We start from the raw sequence: 17116 nt of genomic DNA, 5'->3' as shown, positions 1-17116 counted from the left end.
AGCCTATCACACAGGTGTCATGGTGTCACACACGGCTCAGCTGAAACTTTCCTCCTACAACAGATGACGTCTCGGGACGAGCGGACTTTACTGTCAAAATTGCAGCGAGGCAGGATTTCTAGACAGCACTATATCACAGACAAATGAACGGGGACACCTTGTTATAATGACTGTAAATACACGAGGGCATGATGAAGAAGCCTGGCAGACTGTCTGACATTAGTGGTCATGTTGATTATAGCGTTCTCATACGTGAGCCATGTTTTTACGTTGCCCATTGTGCACTCTCCGACATATTTTGCTTTGTGAAGGTAATTGGACTCTTCTCCTCAAATACTATGTTTCTTTACCGTAATTATACTATATCGGGAACCGTGTGGAGTTTTTTTTAAAACAGGAGTGGCGCTGTAGAGCAGTGTTAAGATGAGGAGATATGTTTAAGCGTGCATGTCAAAAGTGTGGGAGTGACATAACATAGCATCTCTGTCTGAGAGGGGGAAAGCATGTCGAATGTCGTCTTTAACATTTCTAATAATCACAGAGCCTTTAAATTAACTTCTGAGACTCAATGACAATGATTTGTTGTTCTTGTGTTTCCCGGCTTTGTTTGCAGTTCCCATCAGCATCGTTCCCGATCACCCAGTGTGCTGAGCTGCACTGGGCAGCAGTAAAAGGGAGAGACAGTGGAAAAGTTTCCATCCTGTGGTACGGAGACGTTGGGCTAATCTCGTTCTGAGCCGCAGCCGCGGGTGGGCAGGGCAACCGAGCCGGTCGCTGGGGCGGTGGGGGGAAAGGAAGCCAGAACACTGACTTGTGAAATGTCTAGAAATTATGACTTTTCCTACAGGGACAAATCTAAAGATGGAGAGGATCTATGCAAAGGGGGCATTCTCTTATAGTACAACCTATTTAGCTGTAGGCAGAGCTAGTACTAAACAGCTTCAAATAAAACATGAATTCATAAAAGAGAAATGTTGTGATCATATTCAGGTTCATCATTTTAATTTAGGTTATTACTTGAAAACGTGTGATAATGTTAGCAAACAGTTACCTAGAAATTGTACACACCCAGCAGATAGGACGCTGAGTCAATATTCACTCTCCTTTTACCTCTGATCTAGTTTCCACCAATTAAAAAAAAAAATTGGGACTCTTGAGAGATGCATAAAACACAATAAAAAAATATAAAAAACAAAACATTAAACCACATAAATATTAGTCTCTATGCCTGTTTTAAAAGCCAGGGAGTCAAAATAGGTTTGGACGAGAGTTTTAAAGTGTCCAGAGTGGACGAGGTCCTGATGTGGACGGGCAGGTTGTTCCACAGTTCAACAGGTAGTAGCTAACCCTGTCTGCAGTTGGGTGCGGGACACATTCGTAAAGCTCGAAGTGGGTTTATCAGAACGTTTTTTTCATCAGAGTGGAGCTCCAGTTGTGTGATAACCCTGTGTGGGTTTGAGTTTATGAGGTAAGAAATGCCTTCAGCCTCTTTGTTAGACCTTAAGGACGTATGAAGTGTGTTTGGTTGGAACACGATGAATGTAAACGTAACAGTCTGTTTATGGGGAACTCAATAGGGAAGCTTTGATTGATCTGACAGTGCCGGTTCCTTGGTGCTTTTAAGAAGTGATGGAGAACTCAGAACTCACCAGGTCCTTGGTCTCAGAGTCAGAGGGGCTGGACTCGGAGGGAGACTTCTCCTTCTCACCTGCTTCTCCATAAAACAGGGACGTCAGACTGAAGTAGAGAAAGAAACAGCGGGATCATCACACTGACTGCAGCCTGACATGAAGTTATCAGTCTATAGTACTGTATCAATTTCTGGGCTTCAAGGGAGATCACAGCCGCGACACAGACAGGCATGGAACAGACATGTGCCGTCACCACTGCAGTCGGCCCTGTTCCAGCACCCGTCTGAAAACTAACCCTCAGTGCTTGAAGACATTACACAGTGTGGACAGATCTAATAGAGCCAGTGTGATGATTGAATCTGTGGATATTTCTCTGTGGGCCGCACCGCTGACAGTTCAACAGCGTGTCAAATTAAGCAGCATAATTGTGTTAGCATGAGAGAGGAGCGCTTGGCAAAACACACAGACGCTGCCTGCCCTCAGGTGCTGCGGGGCGGCCGCCGGTCAGGCAGAACTAATCGAGCCTCCCTCACTCCAACGGAGAGGAGGCTCCGGTCAAGCAGGAGAAAACCTCTGGTTTGCAGTTGATCAGTATAAGAAAAAGACAGAAGCCAATCATTTGTTAAAGTCTGGGGTTGATTGATATACTGGGTGTTGTCTTTATAGTCAAACTTTATTTTTATATATTGTGGTGGCATCAAAAAATTACAAGAAACAAATTTGTATTACTCCTCAGCTGAAAATAGTCCTACATTAAATTATCACATTAAACTATTCACAAAACAGCAACCAGCTATTATTTATCCCCAAAAAAATCCTATTTGTAGTCGAGTAATTTTAAGGATTTATGTTTTAAATTAGAACGATGGGATTTAGGGCCGCGTAGATTATTAGTTTTTATTTTTTTATTAAATTCGTTGAGACAATAAAAAGAGAAAACAGCTAATACAGCCAGTCCTTTAGCCTTGTGAATTATTTATCAGGTGAAAATGCCAAATATTGACTGGTTCCAGCTTCTCCTGTGGGGCGATTTAATATATTTCTCAGTTTTATTGAAAATCTTTGGGTTTCACACTGTTGTTCAGACAAAAACAACAATAAAAAGATGTCACTTTGTGAAACTGTCTGACAACAAAACAAAAACAACCACACGATTTATCAATAATGAAAATACTCAAGAGCTGCAGCTCTTAACTGAGAGCAGTGATGAGGTTTTTCCATCTCAGCTGAGATTGACATGTATATATATATATATATATATATATATATATATACACTGTCTGGTTTGTGTTAACACCGTGAGGTTTCAGTTTCACTGTGAAAACTAAGAGGGAATTATTCTGATAAATATTTTGTGCACACAAGATAAGTAACTCTCTGTCCATGAATAAAACTTGATTATAGCCGAGTTCTCTCCATCACAGTAGCTGTGTGTATCAGAAGTTATAAAAGACACATATACATTTTGAGGTAATTATCTTATGTGCACACAAGATAAAAAAATATTACCATTTGGGACTTAAGAGGCACAGACTGCATTAAAGCAGGAGCTGCTAGGAGTGATTCCCTTTCTAAACAGTACCATTCATACTCAGCAGAGGGAGCAGGAGGCTGCAGCATCAGCAGCTCCACTGAGACGTCTTACTCCATCTTAAATGTGGACATGGCTACACAGGCAAGCGAGTGTAACCGGTGAGTGTTAAAAACGAGTGAGGGGTGTACCTGTCGTTCTCCATCAGCAGAGCCAGGCGGCCGTAGTCCCATGCAGCCTTCCTCAGACAGGAGAAGATGAGCAGCAAGAACTGTAGAAACAAAACAGGGACATGAACCCAGGGGCGCCTGGGAATCTGATTCTCACACACACACACACACACACACACACACACACACACACACACACACACACACACACACACACACACACACACAGTACTCAGCTGCTCTGGCTCTAACATCATCCACATCCTTTCCATATCGCTTGATTTGAAAGCTGAGGCCCGTCTCTATACAAATAATAGACAGGTTGAAAATGCTGCAGCAATAATAAGCCATTTTTTCTTCCTTTAGTAGTACATGGTTGTCTTGGAAACTACCAGAGAGGTCAGCGTGCACACACAAACACAGGCTGTGCACTGATGATCAATGACTGAAGTCAATGGCGTGATATTTCCAGATAGCCTCCATTCTGTAATAATTCACTATTTATAACAATAACACATATTATATGAGTGGAGTCGCGTTTAGCAGCCGTGGTTAAATATGGAATGTGATGGATGTCGACAAATGCAAACAGAGTAAAAGTGCAGATGAGTGTTTGACGGCATTTAATCGTTCATGTATTTGCTTTCAGGGGACATTTGGTAAAGTGGGCAGGGATGACAACCACGTTAATAAGGAGGAGGCTTACATAAATGTTAAACGATTCATTCTTCAGCGATCTAAAGCCATGTATAAACAAGCAGGGAGACCTTGACTGATTGTGGATGAATAATGAGCGTGAGTTCTCATTAGCAGTCGGGGCCCAAACTCCTTCTTTAAATAAGAATCTCCCCGGTCTCTCGCCGTGTCCCCGTCTCCTCCCTGCCGTTTTATTTGATTGCGTCCTGATGCGTGGGCACGCTCTCCTCAACTCCCACACATGATTGCTTCCATATGATGATGGGCCTGATGCAGAGGAGTCATGGGGGGGGTTTGGAATCATGCTTTGACTCTTGCTCGTCATTAAGAGACGGTGCTCGACCCTCTGCGTTGTCTTGACAACCAGGCAGCGATAAAAAATGAGCCAATTAAAACACAGAGGTGGCAGATTGAGAGTGACATCAGTGCTGAGATCAAGCCTGACGGGAGCCGAGGTGGATGACAAGTGAAAGCGGAAGCCTATTATTATCTGGAGACAAGGAGGAGAGACACACAAGCATGTTTGTAAACAGTGCACACACTGCGTTACACAATGTGAAGGGGAAGTCAAGGCAAATTAATATTATCCATGAGATGCACAGGACAATGTGTTTGAATGTTCTGTTTAGTCATGCACATTTCTAAATGAACTAAAAACCCAGATGAGGAAAAGATGATGTATTAAAAGCTAATTCAGAGTAAAAGTTACGTTTTCTTTTGAAATGCACCACAAACTAAAGCTGTTAAGATCAATTTTGTGACATTTACAGCAGTTTATACCACACAAATTCCAGGATTTAGTCAAGTGGACCTCCATAAATTGCTCTTGTCTCATAAAATAACTAATGTCTTTCAAACTCTGAGTCCATGTTTTGGATCAAAGGCTTTCTCTTACAAATCCGAAGTCTATAAAGACAAGAATTCACTCACTAGTGTCAGTACCTCCGCCAAGGTCCAACAGGCCCCCAATGGAACCACATTTAAATTCACTAGATACAGATTTTTTATTTGGATCAGCCCCAAGTTGCACACACTCATAAATACCAGTCCTCTAAACATGTCTGATAGCTTTCATCAAGCTCCATGACATATATTATGAGAAAGGACAATCTCAATCTCTGTTAAAGAAAGTGAAAAAAAACTTCCCTGGATCCCAACCAAAATCTACTGGATTATTTCCTGACAAATTTCACATCCTTCCACCAAGTTTTGTGATAATCCATAAATACTTTTCGTATAATCTTGCTTACAAATGAACAGATACCAATGAAAACATAACCTGCTTGGCAGAGGTAATAATGCTTTGTTAAAAGACCAGTCAGACAGGTTGGGAGAGATATGCAAAGCTTTCTTTCTTATTTTTACGGCTCTTTCATTGGCATTTACAGCCTTTAAGCATCATTATGATTAAATAGAGGAATGAAATGCACGTGTGTTGACATGTTTCCAATATGTCAGAATCAATGTCACACATCATCAACAGCAGGGTGAGCTGCTGGAGACAAGATGTCCATGAGACACCAGTGACCATGCACCACGTCCTGCTGTCTGTTTGTATCAGAGCTCTTCATAAAACCTCAGCAGGGTGTTGACAGTTTGGAAATATTCCGAAATATTGTAGTCAACATGCAGAATGATACCAGGAAGCATTGATCTGGATTGCAAATGGTGGACAAGTTTCCTGTTAAGAGCAAACGTGCTAATAACTAGAGCTGAAATGGTTTGTTGATGAATTGATTTGTAGATAAAAAGAAAATATTGTTTGAGTAACTTTACTATTTTGAAGGAATGTGGGTTTTTTTTGTAAAAACTGCAAGACTTTCTCAAATTGTAATACTTTCAGGTTTAAACTGATTATCTCTCCAACTTGTGATGGCCATGTTTTGAGTGTTTCTCCTGTTATCCTATAGACTAAACAATTCATCAAGAAAATGATCAGTAGATTAAAGGAGGATAGCAATGTGAAATTTGCAGAACAATTTTAAATTAAAGCAGCCAACTTTTTTTTCAGTTTTTCATAAGAGAGGGTGCCAGCTGGCCAATCAGAGCAGACTGGGCTTCATCAGGAGGGGGGGCACTTAAAGAGACAGGAGCCAAATGCAAGTGTTTCAGACAGAGGCTGAAAAGAGGAGCGGCAGCAATGAACAGTCTGAGGAAAGTGATGTGTTTCCAGAACATTAGAGCATGAAAACCTTTCAAGTAAAAACACTAATTAAAATTATGAAGCAGAATATGAACATAATATGTCTCCTTGAAACCTTCCACTCATATCCCTTTTATGGAGTTATTGTGTGTGTGTGTGTGTGTGTGTGTGTGTGTGTGTGTGTGTGTGTGTGTGTGTGTGTGTGTGTGTGTGTGTGTATCTGTACCATCCAGAGCACCGCGTTGATGGCGAGAACCGTGGGCACGCCTCCAAATGGCAGGCCCTGGAGGACGCTGCTGCGGGAGTGGGCGTGGTAGCATCTCTCTGCCGTGTTGTTTTCTTCCCCAAATGAATCCAGGAAGCCCAGACCACCGAGCTCCACGGCACCCCCCTCCACAGGGGGCGCTCTCGTCACAAACAGCTCAGGGTGCGCCATCAGCACTGGACCATCCCTGAGGAGAAACAGAGGAAAAAAATATTTTCCAATATTATTATTTTTTTTTATTGTCTCGGATCATCTCATAGCTGGTCGGCCAGATTCCAGACGTAAAAAAAAAAAAAACATTAATGGAGAAAATTAATGAGAAATTTACATGGGGAAGCAGAGCCGATCTAAAAGTGGCCTGTCACTGTTACAAAATGTGGTGACGACAATACCCAATGAAATTGAGACGTAATGGACCGAGTTCCTTTTTCACATTGTTGTGACTCATTCACATCAATTATCTGTCTCTTAATGTGAGTGCGATTATAAAAGCATTTATAGGAATCAGTTAAATGTCCACCACAGTCCATTAGCAGCCATTGATCTGTGTGTGCGTTTCTTTATCTGACAAATGGAAGTGGAGACGTCACATGGATGGAACAAACTGATTGGATGACGGATTCACTTCAGACTCTTTTTAAAAGGCCTTTGATAACAAATCCATTTAACAAATCCATTTAACCATGTAGACGACACTAAAGCTCTGTTGTGAGAATGAAGAGACTCCATTTACAGTACAAGAGTAAGAGCTTAAACTGTGTTTGAACAGCTTGTTGGGGATTGGCAGTTGTGACCATGTTCTGTGTGCTTCCCTCATGCAGAGGACATTATCATTCACACCGCCATGACCACAGAACGCAGGCCTGAACCATCTATCCTCCAGCAGCACACGCTCGCCCAGCGGTCAATCAATACACTTCCGGCTCCCAGCTGCTCGGCTTGTGTACTCTGCCCGCTGAATAAACAGTCCGACAAAATGGAGCGGCAGCGGTGGCGCGCTGACAAAGCTGTGCATCAATACTGGGAAATCTCCTGAGTGAAAGACGTCAATCGCGAGATTCCACAGCATTTTCAGCCGCGCTGTAGCTGTGAGAGAAGGGCGTGCTCTGTTGTAAACACGGCGTTGGGTCTGCAGCAGTAAACGGCAGCCAAAAACTGCATCACAGCCCTCTGCTGTCCAACTCTCACCAGAGCTGTGGGGGAACAGCAGAAAGAAGCGAGTGAGAAAGGGAAGAGGAAGCTGAAGGCCTCCAAACTGGCACACGATACTGAACCAAACCCCGTTGTGATTTATCACCACACCAGTAATATCACTCCCAGAGCAGCTTCATCCCAGTTTTGTGAAGCGTTGACCGAATGGTGCATGTTGTGCAACAGAAGCCACGGCAGGATGTCTCAGCGTAGGAGGCGAGATGATCAATGGCAGAGCTGCTGTACATCACAGTGTCAGAGAGCAGCGCTGACGAACCTACGTATGTAAGATACAAAGCCGCAGTCCTGCTCTTTCTGTTCGCAGCTCTCACTGCATCACTCTCTGTTCATGTTGTGAAACTGTAAAGCTCAGATACTGTCAGACACATAAAATCTGAGCCTCCCTATGGAGAGGACAGGCGAGGCTTGGATGATATGTATCCAGGTTTACCCCTGAGGGTGGATCACAAAGTACGCACACACATATCTTACACGTCCTCTCTCTGCGCAGCTATTCTTATTAGAACTTTACGTTGACCTCCATTCATTATCCCCAACCTTAACCATGACTTATTCATGCGTAACCCTTATCTTAACCTATAACAACAATGCACATCTTACTCAGGAGCGCTTACAGGAGCTCATAAATGAACTGTTATCTCACTGGGACCAGGCTTTGGTCCCTATGAGGTGAACTGCTTCTGACAAGGTCAATGTTTACTGGAAAGGAGGTAACATAAATGAGTACACACACACACACACACACACACACACACACACACACACACACACACACACACACACACACACACACACACACACACACACACACACACACACACACACACACACACACATACATACACAGCATGATGAACTGACCCATCAATAATAGATAATTCACTACACAGGCTTACAGGACAATGCGTACAGAGGAAACAGTTTTCTGAAGAACTAATTAAAACAGTGACCTCTCATCACATGTTTGATTAGGTGCAGATTTTGGTCTAAAATGTACATTTTGGAAACATCTCAGACAAACTAAAGGACAAACTAACAAATTGATTCACAGGAATGACAGTTTGAACAGAACAGAGTCCGAACTGTTTCTTTGCAGATAATGCATCACTTGTGTTAGCACTATGGCGAAACTGTTTGTAGTGTGTGCCTGTTTTTTTCATAATCTATTCAGTCACCAGTCTAAAGACTTGATGTTTATAGCTGCAGTAAAAGTGGAAGCAGTTCAGAGCCTATTTGAATATGAGCTGTGTGAAATGTGCAACAGGAGCTAAATCAAACCGATGTTACGCCCAGTTAGGAAAGAAAACTACATCTATAGCGCTAAGCTGGAAACACAATGACAAACTCTTGACATGCAGAAGCTTCAACAGACCTTTATCTGCTCATTGAGCTGGTTTTTCTCCTCGCATCAGATGAGCCACTCACTTTGAAGACTGCCGGCTGCTAAACAGTGTAACTCTTCCTTCCCCACCTCCGGAGCAGTGCAGGGTGCCGGAGGATCCGGGCTACAGACTGTGGTGTGGTTTCACACAACATTTGGACAAACGTCACCACATGACTCAGCAGTTTAACCACGAGAGTCCACGGATTTGCTCTCTCCGTTTCATCGCTCGAGTGTAAACACTCGCTCACAAGCTCTCTGTGGTATCCGTTTCTTCTGCGGCACATTCAACTGAAAATCTTTCTAATCCTCTGCCTCGTTTCTCTCCTCCTCATCCCTGAACCAGGCTCTTCCAAGCCAACGCAGCAGATTACAAACTGATGTTTGGCTGGGGAGACAGTGTTGTGCCTCCCGCTGGCAGCTCGGGTGAAATCTCTCCTCTGTGCTTAGTGAGGACTATTAAGATCAGAAGTGCTGAAGTCAGTGCAGGAGCCTCGAGAGAGTGATGAGATGAGTTTGAGTCAGGGAAGCTGCAAAGAGGTAAAGCTACTGTAGCACAGGTCAGCTATTCTGCTGATTGCACCAAGAAAAACAACAACAGCTGAGGTATCTGTGTTTGTGTGTGAGAGAGAGAGACACAGCAATTAAATTGTAAATCGGAAGATCGATAACTCGCAATAAACCTTGATTCAATCCAGATATCAATCATGGCTTGATGATATTTTGATTCAATCAGCTCCTGTTGCCGCTGCGTCACAGACTGCTTCAAACCCACATCGTTATGGTGGCGTCACCAACTGCACATTTTTGCTTCAAATAGAAATTGTACAGCCATGGTTTACGATATTAAGAGGCCATTCATGATGGTAGGATGTTTCACCTCCTTCCAAACCACAAATGTCGAACTCATGCTGGTGTCAGGAGATCACTGAAGTAACAAGGCTACATTGTCTGGGAACATGAATTTCTACAAAAGATTTTGCACCAATACCTTCTGTTAGATGTTGGGATATTTTACAGGTTAAGCAGGAACATCGACACTGATCACAATAAGAAATCACTCTCCCTGTTACCTGAGATAACCGTCACAAATTTAAAAGTAATCCATCCAGCCCATGGCTGTCAAACCAGGTCACTAAAAATATCAAAATGCTGTGATTTGCTGATGACATATTTCAGGCTGGACCATAGACCGTATGTAAAGATGGACGAAGCATCTCCACTTCCTTACTCTATCCAGAAATGACGCCAAAATATCCCGGATATAAACGTTGCTATCTTGCGCATTCGGAGGGAGAGTCTGCAAAGCAGTGATCGGGGAATCATGGGACCAAGGTAGCGATATCTCATCGATACATGCACTCAACCAATCAGGAGTCAGTCTCAGCTTTGTAGCAACGATAACTAATTAAAACCAAATTTACTGGAAGAATGATCACAAACATCAGTGTGATAAGAACTACCTAAAATGACCATCTTTGAGAAAAATCTCATTGACGTGCTCTTCGACTTCTTAGTTTTGGTCCATGTCCCATGTGCTAACATGAAGGAGGCGCGATTTATGGTCTTTACTGCAGCCAGCCACCAGGTGGTGATAGAGACACTTTGGCTTCCCTTCCTCCCCTAAAAACACCAGGGTGAGTGATGACATTCATCCACTGCTCACTTTGACCATCCTTTTAGTCTCTCTCTCTCACATCTCTCGACAAGTGCTTTGTCAACACGAGAAACTGAATCTCTGTCATCATAAAAAACAATCTTTACAATTAAACATGTATCAAAGGGGTTGGGCCGCAGCAGCGAAGTCTCATCAACACCATAAAGCATGTGAAGGACGACTCCGGCAGAGCCTCGCCTCCCGTCGTCAAACTTTCAGCCGGATCAAGATAGATGACGTTACCTGCCGCGAGGAACCAGGGAGAGATGGATCTGTTTTACTAGAGAGAAATCCACCATAAATAAAAAAGTGAACTTGCACTGACCTCCAAACCTCTGCACCTAATCAACTGCCAGAGGCTGTGAGAAAAAAAAGTTAACTTTCCGTTACCATAAATAAAAGAATAAATGGTTTCAGAGCTGTTTTCGTCTCGACTGACCCGGCTGCATCCCTGTTAGACAGGCAGGTCTCCCCTGCCACCGTCATGTTTCTGTTGGCAAACACTGTCCTCGCTGTGTGTGGCAGTGATACCAACATGAAGAGGAAAGGTTTGACATTTCCCTCGTCTCTGGCTCCATCTCAAAGGCCCCCGAGCTGGTAGAATATGTATGAGTGTGTTTTCTCTGTGAAATTCTGGGGGTTTAAATAAGATTCCCTGAAAACAATCCCTCTCTAATTGACTGCACAGTCATTAAAATAAATCTTGATTAAAATTATGTCAGCTTTGAAGGCACACTAATTGTTTCTGGGCCATTTGTGGGTAGTGAAACAAGGTGAAGTCAAAGACGGCACAGAAAGATGGACGATGCGTCTACACTGCCTACCGTTATACAAGAGTGAAGCAGAAATATCCCAGGAAGCACTGCCGCCAACTTCTGCTTTTGATTTCATTTGGAGCCAGACTCTGCAGAGTAGAGATCAGGGGATGGAGCCACGGTATCAAGATCCCACCGATACATGCCCTTGACCAACCCCGTGTCAGTCTCTGCTGCCAATCATGACCTTTCATCCCATTTTCATACTGTTGAATAATGAATTAAATTGGAATTGTAAGTCGCAAAAACTATTCAAATCAACCAGAATTTGTGGGAAGGGGTGTCTAAATACTTTTGGCCATATCCTGTGAAATGTGTTGATATTTTAAACCGTCTTCTGGCTCGTGCCTCCTAAGTCACATGCACAGTTCCTGCTTCATAGGCTCCACCAGCTCATTCTCTCTTTTCACCCAATTATAGCCTGACACACTCGCCTTGAGCCAATCACCTGAAAGCGGTCAAAGTTTAAAATGACCTCTCCCTCCTGTCATTCAGCCGTCGGTTCAGTACTCTGATCAGTGAGTGACCCACCTCCACCCCTGCACCACCTCACCTCATGGGTCGTCTCCCTTCAACCGTCCAATCAGAAGCCTTTATGAGACGTCCTATTATCGTGCTCCATTCCTCATCACCACCACCACCTGTGTCTACGCTTCCATGATGTTCTACTTTCCAGTTTAAGCACCAAAGTCTCTTCCTCTGTTCCCAATAAAACTCATTTTATTCTTATCTACTCATTCTCATTTGTTAGCTGTTCGAGTTGAAGCGTGATACTCGAGCATTGGACGTGTTGTTCCTTTGCCGGCGCCATTACCATTCGTCAGTTTGTCACAGAAGCACAATGAATCCTGGGATAGGAAGCGCTCAGAATGATCCACCCATTCAACGCATTTGTATATTGAGGACGCATTTGTCAGCCGCATCTGAATGAGCCATCAAAATAGTCTTGCCGTTGTGACGCAATCTGTAATCAAATGCAGCCCCTGAAGTGAGACACAGCTAATAAGTCTCTGCTGATTTTAAATGGGGATGCCATATGTGAATGCAACTTATTCTCAGCTCGACAGGAGCTACAGGCCTCTGCTGTGCCGGTTGTGGTTGGAGGTTGGTGTTGCGGGGGATGGAGAGGGGGCAGACCCAGCCTGAGGGAGGGAGAGAAAAGGGGGCGGAGGTTTTTAGCACAATCTGCTCACCACCTGCTCAGTGGAGAAAGAGGGAGGAGGCTTCACTCTTTACACAGCTCACTCTCGTTCTCTCTCTCTCCATCACACGACACAATCACAGACCACTGATGTGCGTCTGCCACGAGGGCACAGTGATGGCAGCATCCCCTCATTTAGCCTCTTTTCCGGAAAGATGAATGAGCCATAACATGACTGGAGCGACGACTGCGTGCACGTGCTGTGCTCGACAAAACATAACAGCAGCTCGGTGTCTGGCTGCACATGCTCAGTAGCCTCCCAGGGGAGCACTGTGGGTCTGCCCCGCTGCTGCTGCTGCTGCTGCGTGGACTGAGCCCAATCCTCACCAGGACCCATCTGGCTTCAGCAAGAGCTCCAGTCTAACATCACGTGTGTGCAGGAACCAGAACCTGACTGATCGAAGGTTTCTCTGCAATACTTCTGGAAGATTTCACCTCAGCTTCTGAATCTAAAAATGAGCTTGCGAGTAAACCTCAGAGTGGAATTCTCTTCACCTGCACATCGAACAACAAGTGGACACACAGATTCCATCGGATAAATATTTTCAGCATCAATCACGTTTTAAAAGTTAAATGCATTTACACAACATGCAACATGTCTCTGGATGCTGACACAACAATCATGTGTGATGTCATATTTACATTGTAGTCGTGTGGTCATGCAGTTGCCTGCAGGGAGGCTTGGTATCGTGAAGCAGAAAAGCGTCAAAATCTGAGATATGAGAGTCAGTTGCTGAGCAGCAGTGTTTGTAAGGCAGGAAATGTCCTAAGTACTTATCATCGGTTTTCCCTTTTTGTTTTTAATTAGAAATTTCGAGAAATACAGCATCTTAATCCAAACCCTCTCTGCAGGAGTATTTAGTTTTCATACTGTGAAATTAAATAGTAGACAACTCAGGGAATCAATATAAAAACATATACATGCCTTCGAGTTAGGGTTCATTTAAAGGCATATGCTTTAGAAAATGGTCTGCAACTGTGAAGAAGGGCTGCACCTGATTATTAATACTATCTCTATTATCTCTCATTATTTTAACGAGAGTAAGTAAATGATTAATCACGTTTGAGCTATAAAATATTACAAAGTAGTGAAAATTTTAATTTCTACCCAGGGCCCATGTTGCAACAAAAAGCTTCTGCTGTTCTACCAGCCCACAGCACATGTAAACAAGAGGCACAGTCGGTATAAATTTCTACGTGGCAAGTGAGAGGATAAGGTCGTCTGACACCTGTGCATGTCTGCGAACATCAAGTGCTGCTGCCTGGTGCTATACTAAGCTGTATGGCAGCCTGCGCTCCGCTGGTAATAATCTATGTACAATACATCAGTGGCAATGCTGCATGCGTCGCTATCACAGTGAGGGACCCCTGTGGAATAGCAGGCAAGATAACAGCAGGAATCTCAAACAGCAGGAAGCCTCTGAAGACACCGAGAACAAAGACGAGCCCGCGGTACATGTCTGCTGTGGTTAGATGGCAGGAGGATGGCAGGACTCTGTGGTGGCATCGGCCATCTTCTTTGGAGTGGTCTGCTGGGGTAGAAGCATTTCAACTGCAGACAGGAAGAGACTGGATAGACTGATTAGGAGGGCCAGCTCGGTCCTGTGATACCCACTTGACCCGGTGGAGGTGGTGGGACAGAGGGGGATGATGGCGAAGCTGTCTTCTCTGCTGGACAGCCAGTCCCACTCCCTGCAGGACACCATCAATGCACTGGGCAGCTCCTTCAGCTGTTGATCCTTTGCCATTATCTTTAAATGATTGGTTGTATTATGGTGGCTCGTAGACTGTGATGGTGGGGACCATAGATCGTGATGGTGGTGGCAGCTGATCATAGATCGTGATGGTGGATCCTGATCGTGGATGGTGGTGATGGATTGTGGTCGTGGTGGCAGCCGATCATGGACCATGATTACAACAAGCCTCCTCACATATTCTACCATTACTGACAATAACTCCTCCAAATCAATGGTCATTGCTGTGTAATTCCATATTGATGTATAAATAACTTTAAACATTGGCACTCCTTTCCATAAAAACTGTTTCTTGTAATCAGTGTTATAAATGTGATAATTTTGTTGATGTGATCAGTTACACGTGGCATCTATAGCACTTCTTTCCATCCAGGGAGAGGGAGCCCTCACATGAGGATGTTAAACCCTATGAGACAAATTATAATTCGTGAATATGGGCTATACAAATACAATTTGATTGATTGATTGACTGACTATTTAACTTGTTTGCCTTAATTTTAGATTTTGTATTATATAATTAGCTGTCTTTGATTTGAAATGCTATTTTGCATGTTGTCTTTGATGTTTGGTATTCTTGTTTTTACTTGTCCTCCTTGTGAAGCACTTTTATAATGACAGCTTTGAGAGGTACTATACAAATAAAGTTAATGTTATAATAATTATTATTATTATATATCCACCTATGGCATTAGGGTTGGACAATATAATGATACCATGAGACATTTCTAAGCAAATTCTTTGATATCTTTAATAGACAGTGGTGAGCCACCACATTGATTACTTAGGCTTTTATTTCACTGGATCAGACATAAAACACTTCTACAAATGGCTCCTTATTTCAATTCTCAGAAAAATGAATATGATACAGACTATCAGGGCTAAATATCATGACTGAGGATTTTAGCCACTTCACCAACCCTTCTACAGTACAGACTGTAAATATTGTCACTGTTGAGCAGAAACCGTATATGTCCAAAACCAAAACCACCATTTATAAATAAATAGAAGTAATGGACCCACAGCATTTATTTAGGCAAAGAATGTAAAATGAAATATGGAAATCAAAGGTTTACGTTGCAAACGATGATATTTACTGTTAACTGGGAAAAATATCTTCAATGTCGAAACAACTAAAATTAATATATTCATAGTAGAAAACATACAATACTTTCAAGGCCATGAGCTCTTAAAGGTACACGATGAACACAATAAACCTACGTAATGAAAAAGATAAAAAAAGATATAATGTAATTAGGCCATGAACTCAAGTCCAAAGCTCCTTCTGGTTTCATATTTGAAATTCCTGGACCTTAAATCTCAGAGCAGTGGATGTGACTCTGCAGCACAATGCTTTGCACCATTAGAAGAGGAGATAACTCACAACACTACAAAGGATCTTTGTACACCCACCTCACTGTTTTACTCTGTGGACATTCTACTCATTCCTACACAATTGTCAAGTTCTCACGGCAGTAGAAAATCTAATAAACCAACAAAGAAACAAAGGAACAGGGTTGAAAACATCACTTCCCTGGCAGAGGTGATAAATAATGGACAGAGGCTTGTGCTTTCTTGTGATTTTCTCTCAAATATAACTCCCTGTCATCGTCTTACTCAGCAGCTGTTGATGATGTACAAGCAGCACATCCCACATACTGAAATCTCTCCTTTCAATCTCAGCTTAGTCTCCTGAAATATTAATGCACATGTGATACTTGAGGATGCCCTGCGTTCATTTGCTCCCTTTTCTTGGGAGATGTATGGAGCACTCTTCCTTGAGCAGTCGCGGATTAAAGTTTAAAGAGATGGACCACTGAAAATCTGTTTGGTTTCACCTTTGTCCATCGCTGATACATGAAAGAGTTGTTCCTATAATCCACAGATGGAGCAATCCAATTAAAATGGAGTCAAATCACAGATACCTGACTCAATGAAATAACTGCAGAGGATTGTGCAAAGTGAATTTAGAGATGACACTCTTCGGGCGTCCATTAAAACCCTTAGATGTCTTTGAAAAGCCTAATGTATGTGTGTATGGAAGCCAAACAAGATGGAGCTCCTTATAAATATTGAACAACACTAATTGCCACCATCACTGCCATTTATCCTCAGATGTGATGAGCCGTGTGTGCGTGGACACATTAGTCTGATGACTCTCTGCGTCCTCATTTAAATACCTACAGTAAATATCATTTTCCATTAGGCTACAAAAGATTAGACGTTTATTCTTTAGCATGCTGCCACGCAAAAGCAACTAAAATGTCAAAAACCACTTTAAAAATCTGGCATCTGAAAGGACGATTATTTTCATCATAGTGTTATGGAGATTTGTTTAAATCAATTTTTTAAATTTAGTTTTGTCTCTTTCGCTATCTTAGCATTGTCATATTTTGTTGGGGCTCTCTCACCCAGGATAATAGTAGATAGAGTAAAATCAGATGAAGATTATCCAAATCTAAGAGTCCCCTATTATTGCAGTATCCGGGCGGCTATGGAGTGTCAGGAGTTAGAGAGGGTCAGCCACCAACAGTCGGTAGTTCGATTCCCCAGTTCCTCAAGTCTGCATTCCTAAGTGTCCTTGGACAAGAGAGGGAACTCCAAAAATGGCCCCTGATGGCTGTGCCGACAGTGTTTGAATGTTGTGATAGAAAAAGCGTTGC

At 42.9% G+C, this 17116-nt stretch overlaps 1 protein-coding gene across 3 annotated transcripts in view; it reads right to left on the bottom strand.

Annotated features, from left to right (window-relative positions):
• The window catches only part of tmem63c (transmembrane protein 63C), a 33725-nt gene that overhangs the window by 15229 nt on the left and 1380 nt on the right, over positions 1 to 17116 (bottom strand). For 2 of the 3 annotated variants that reach the window (XR_007033068.1, XM_035169127.2), the window contains exons 1-4: positions 9021 to 9293; positions 6398 to 6623; positions 3354 to 3433; positions 1650 to 1737 (exon numbers count right to left, since the gene is read on the bottom strand). Coding sequence is in view for 2 of the 3 variants with exons in the window: in XM_035169127.2 (XP_035025018.1) it covers positions 1650 to 1737; positions 3354 to 3433; positions 6398 to 6607 (378 nt within the window). In the remaining variant the exon portion in view is untranslated. Of the gene's footprint in view, positions 1 to 1649; positions 1738 to 3353; positions 3434 to 6397; positions 6624 to 9020; positions 9294 to 17116 lie in introns of those variants that run through there. The other variant, XM_035169126.2, reaches the window with a different exon arrangement.

The sequence above is a fragment of the Hippoglossus stenolepis genome, chromosome 10, assembly GCF_022539355.2.
Source record: "Hippoglossus stenolepis isolate QCI-W04-F060 chromosome 10, HSTE1.2, whole genome shotgun sequence".
Classification (NCBI taxonomy): Eukaryota; Metazoa; Chordata; class Actinopteri; order Pleuronectiformes; family Pleuronectidae; genus Hippoglossus; species Hippoglossus stenolepis.
This window is presented reverse-complemented; position numbering and strand designations above follow the sequence as displayed.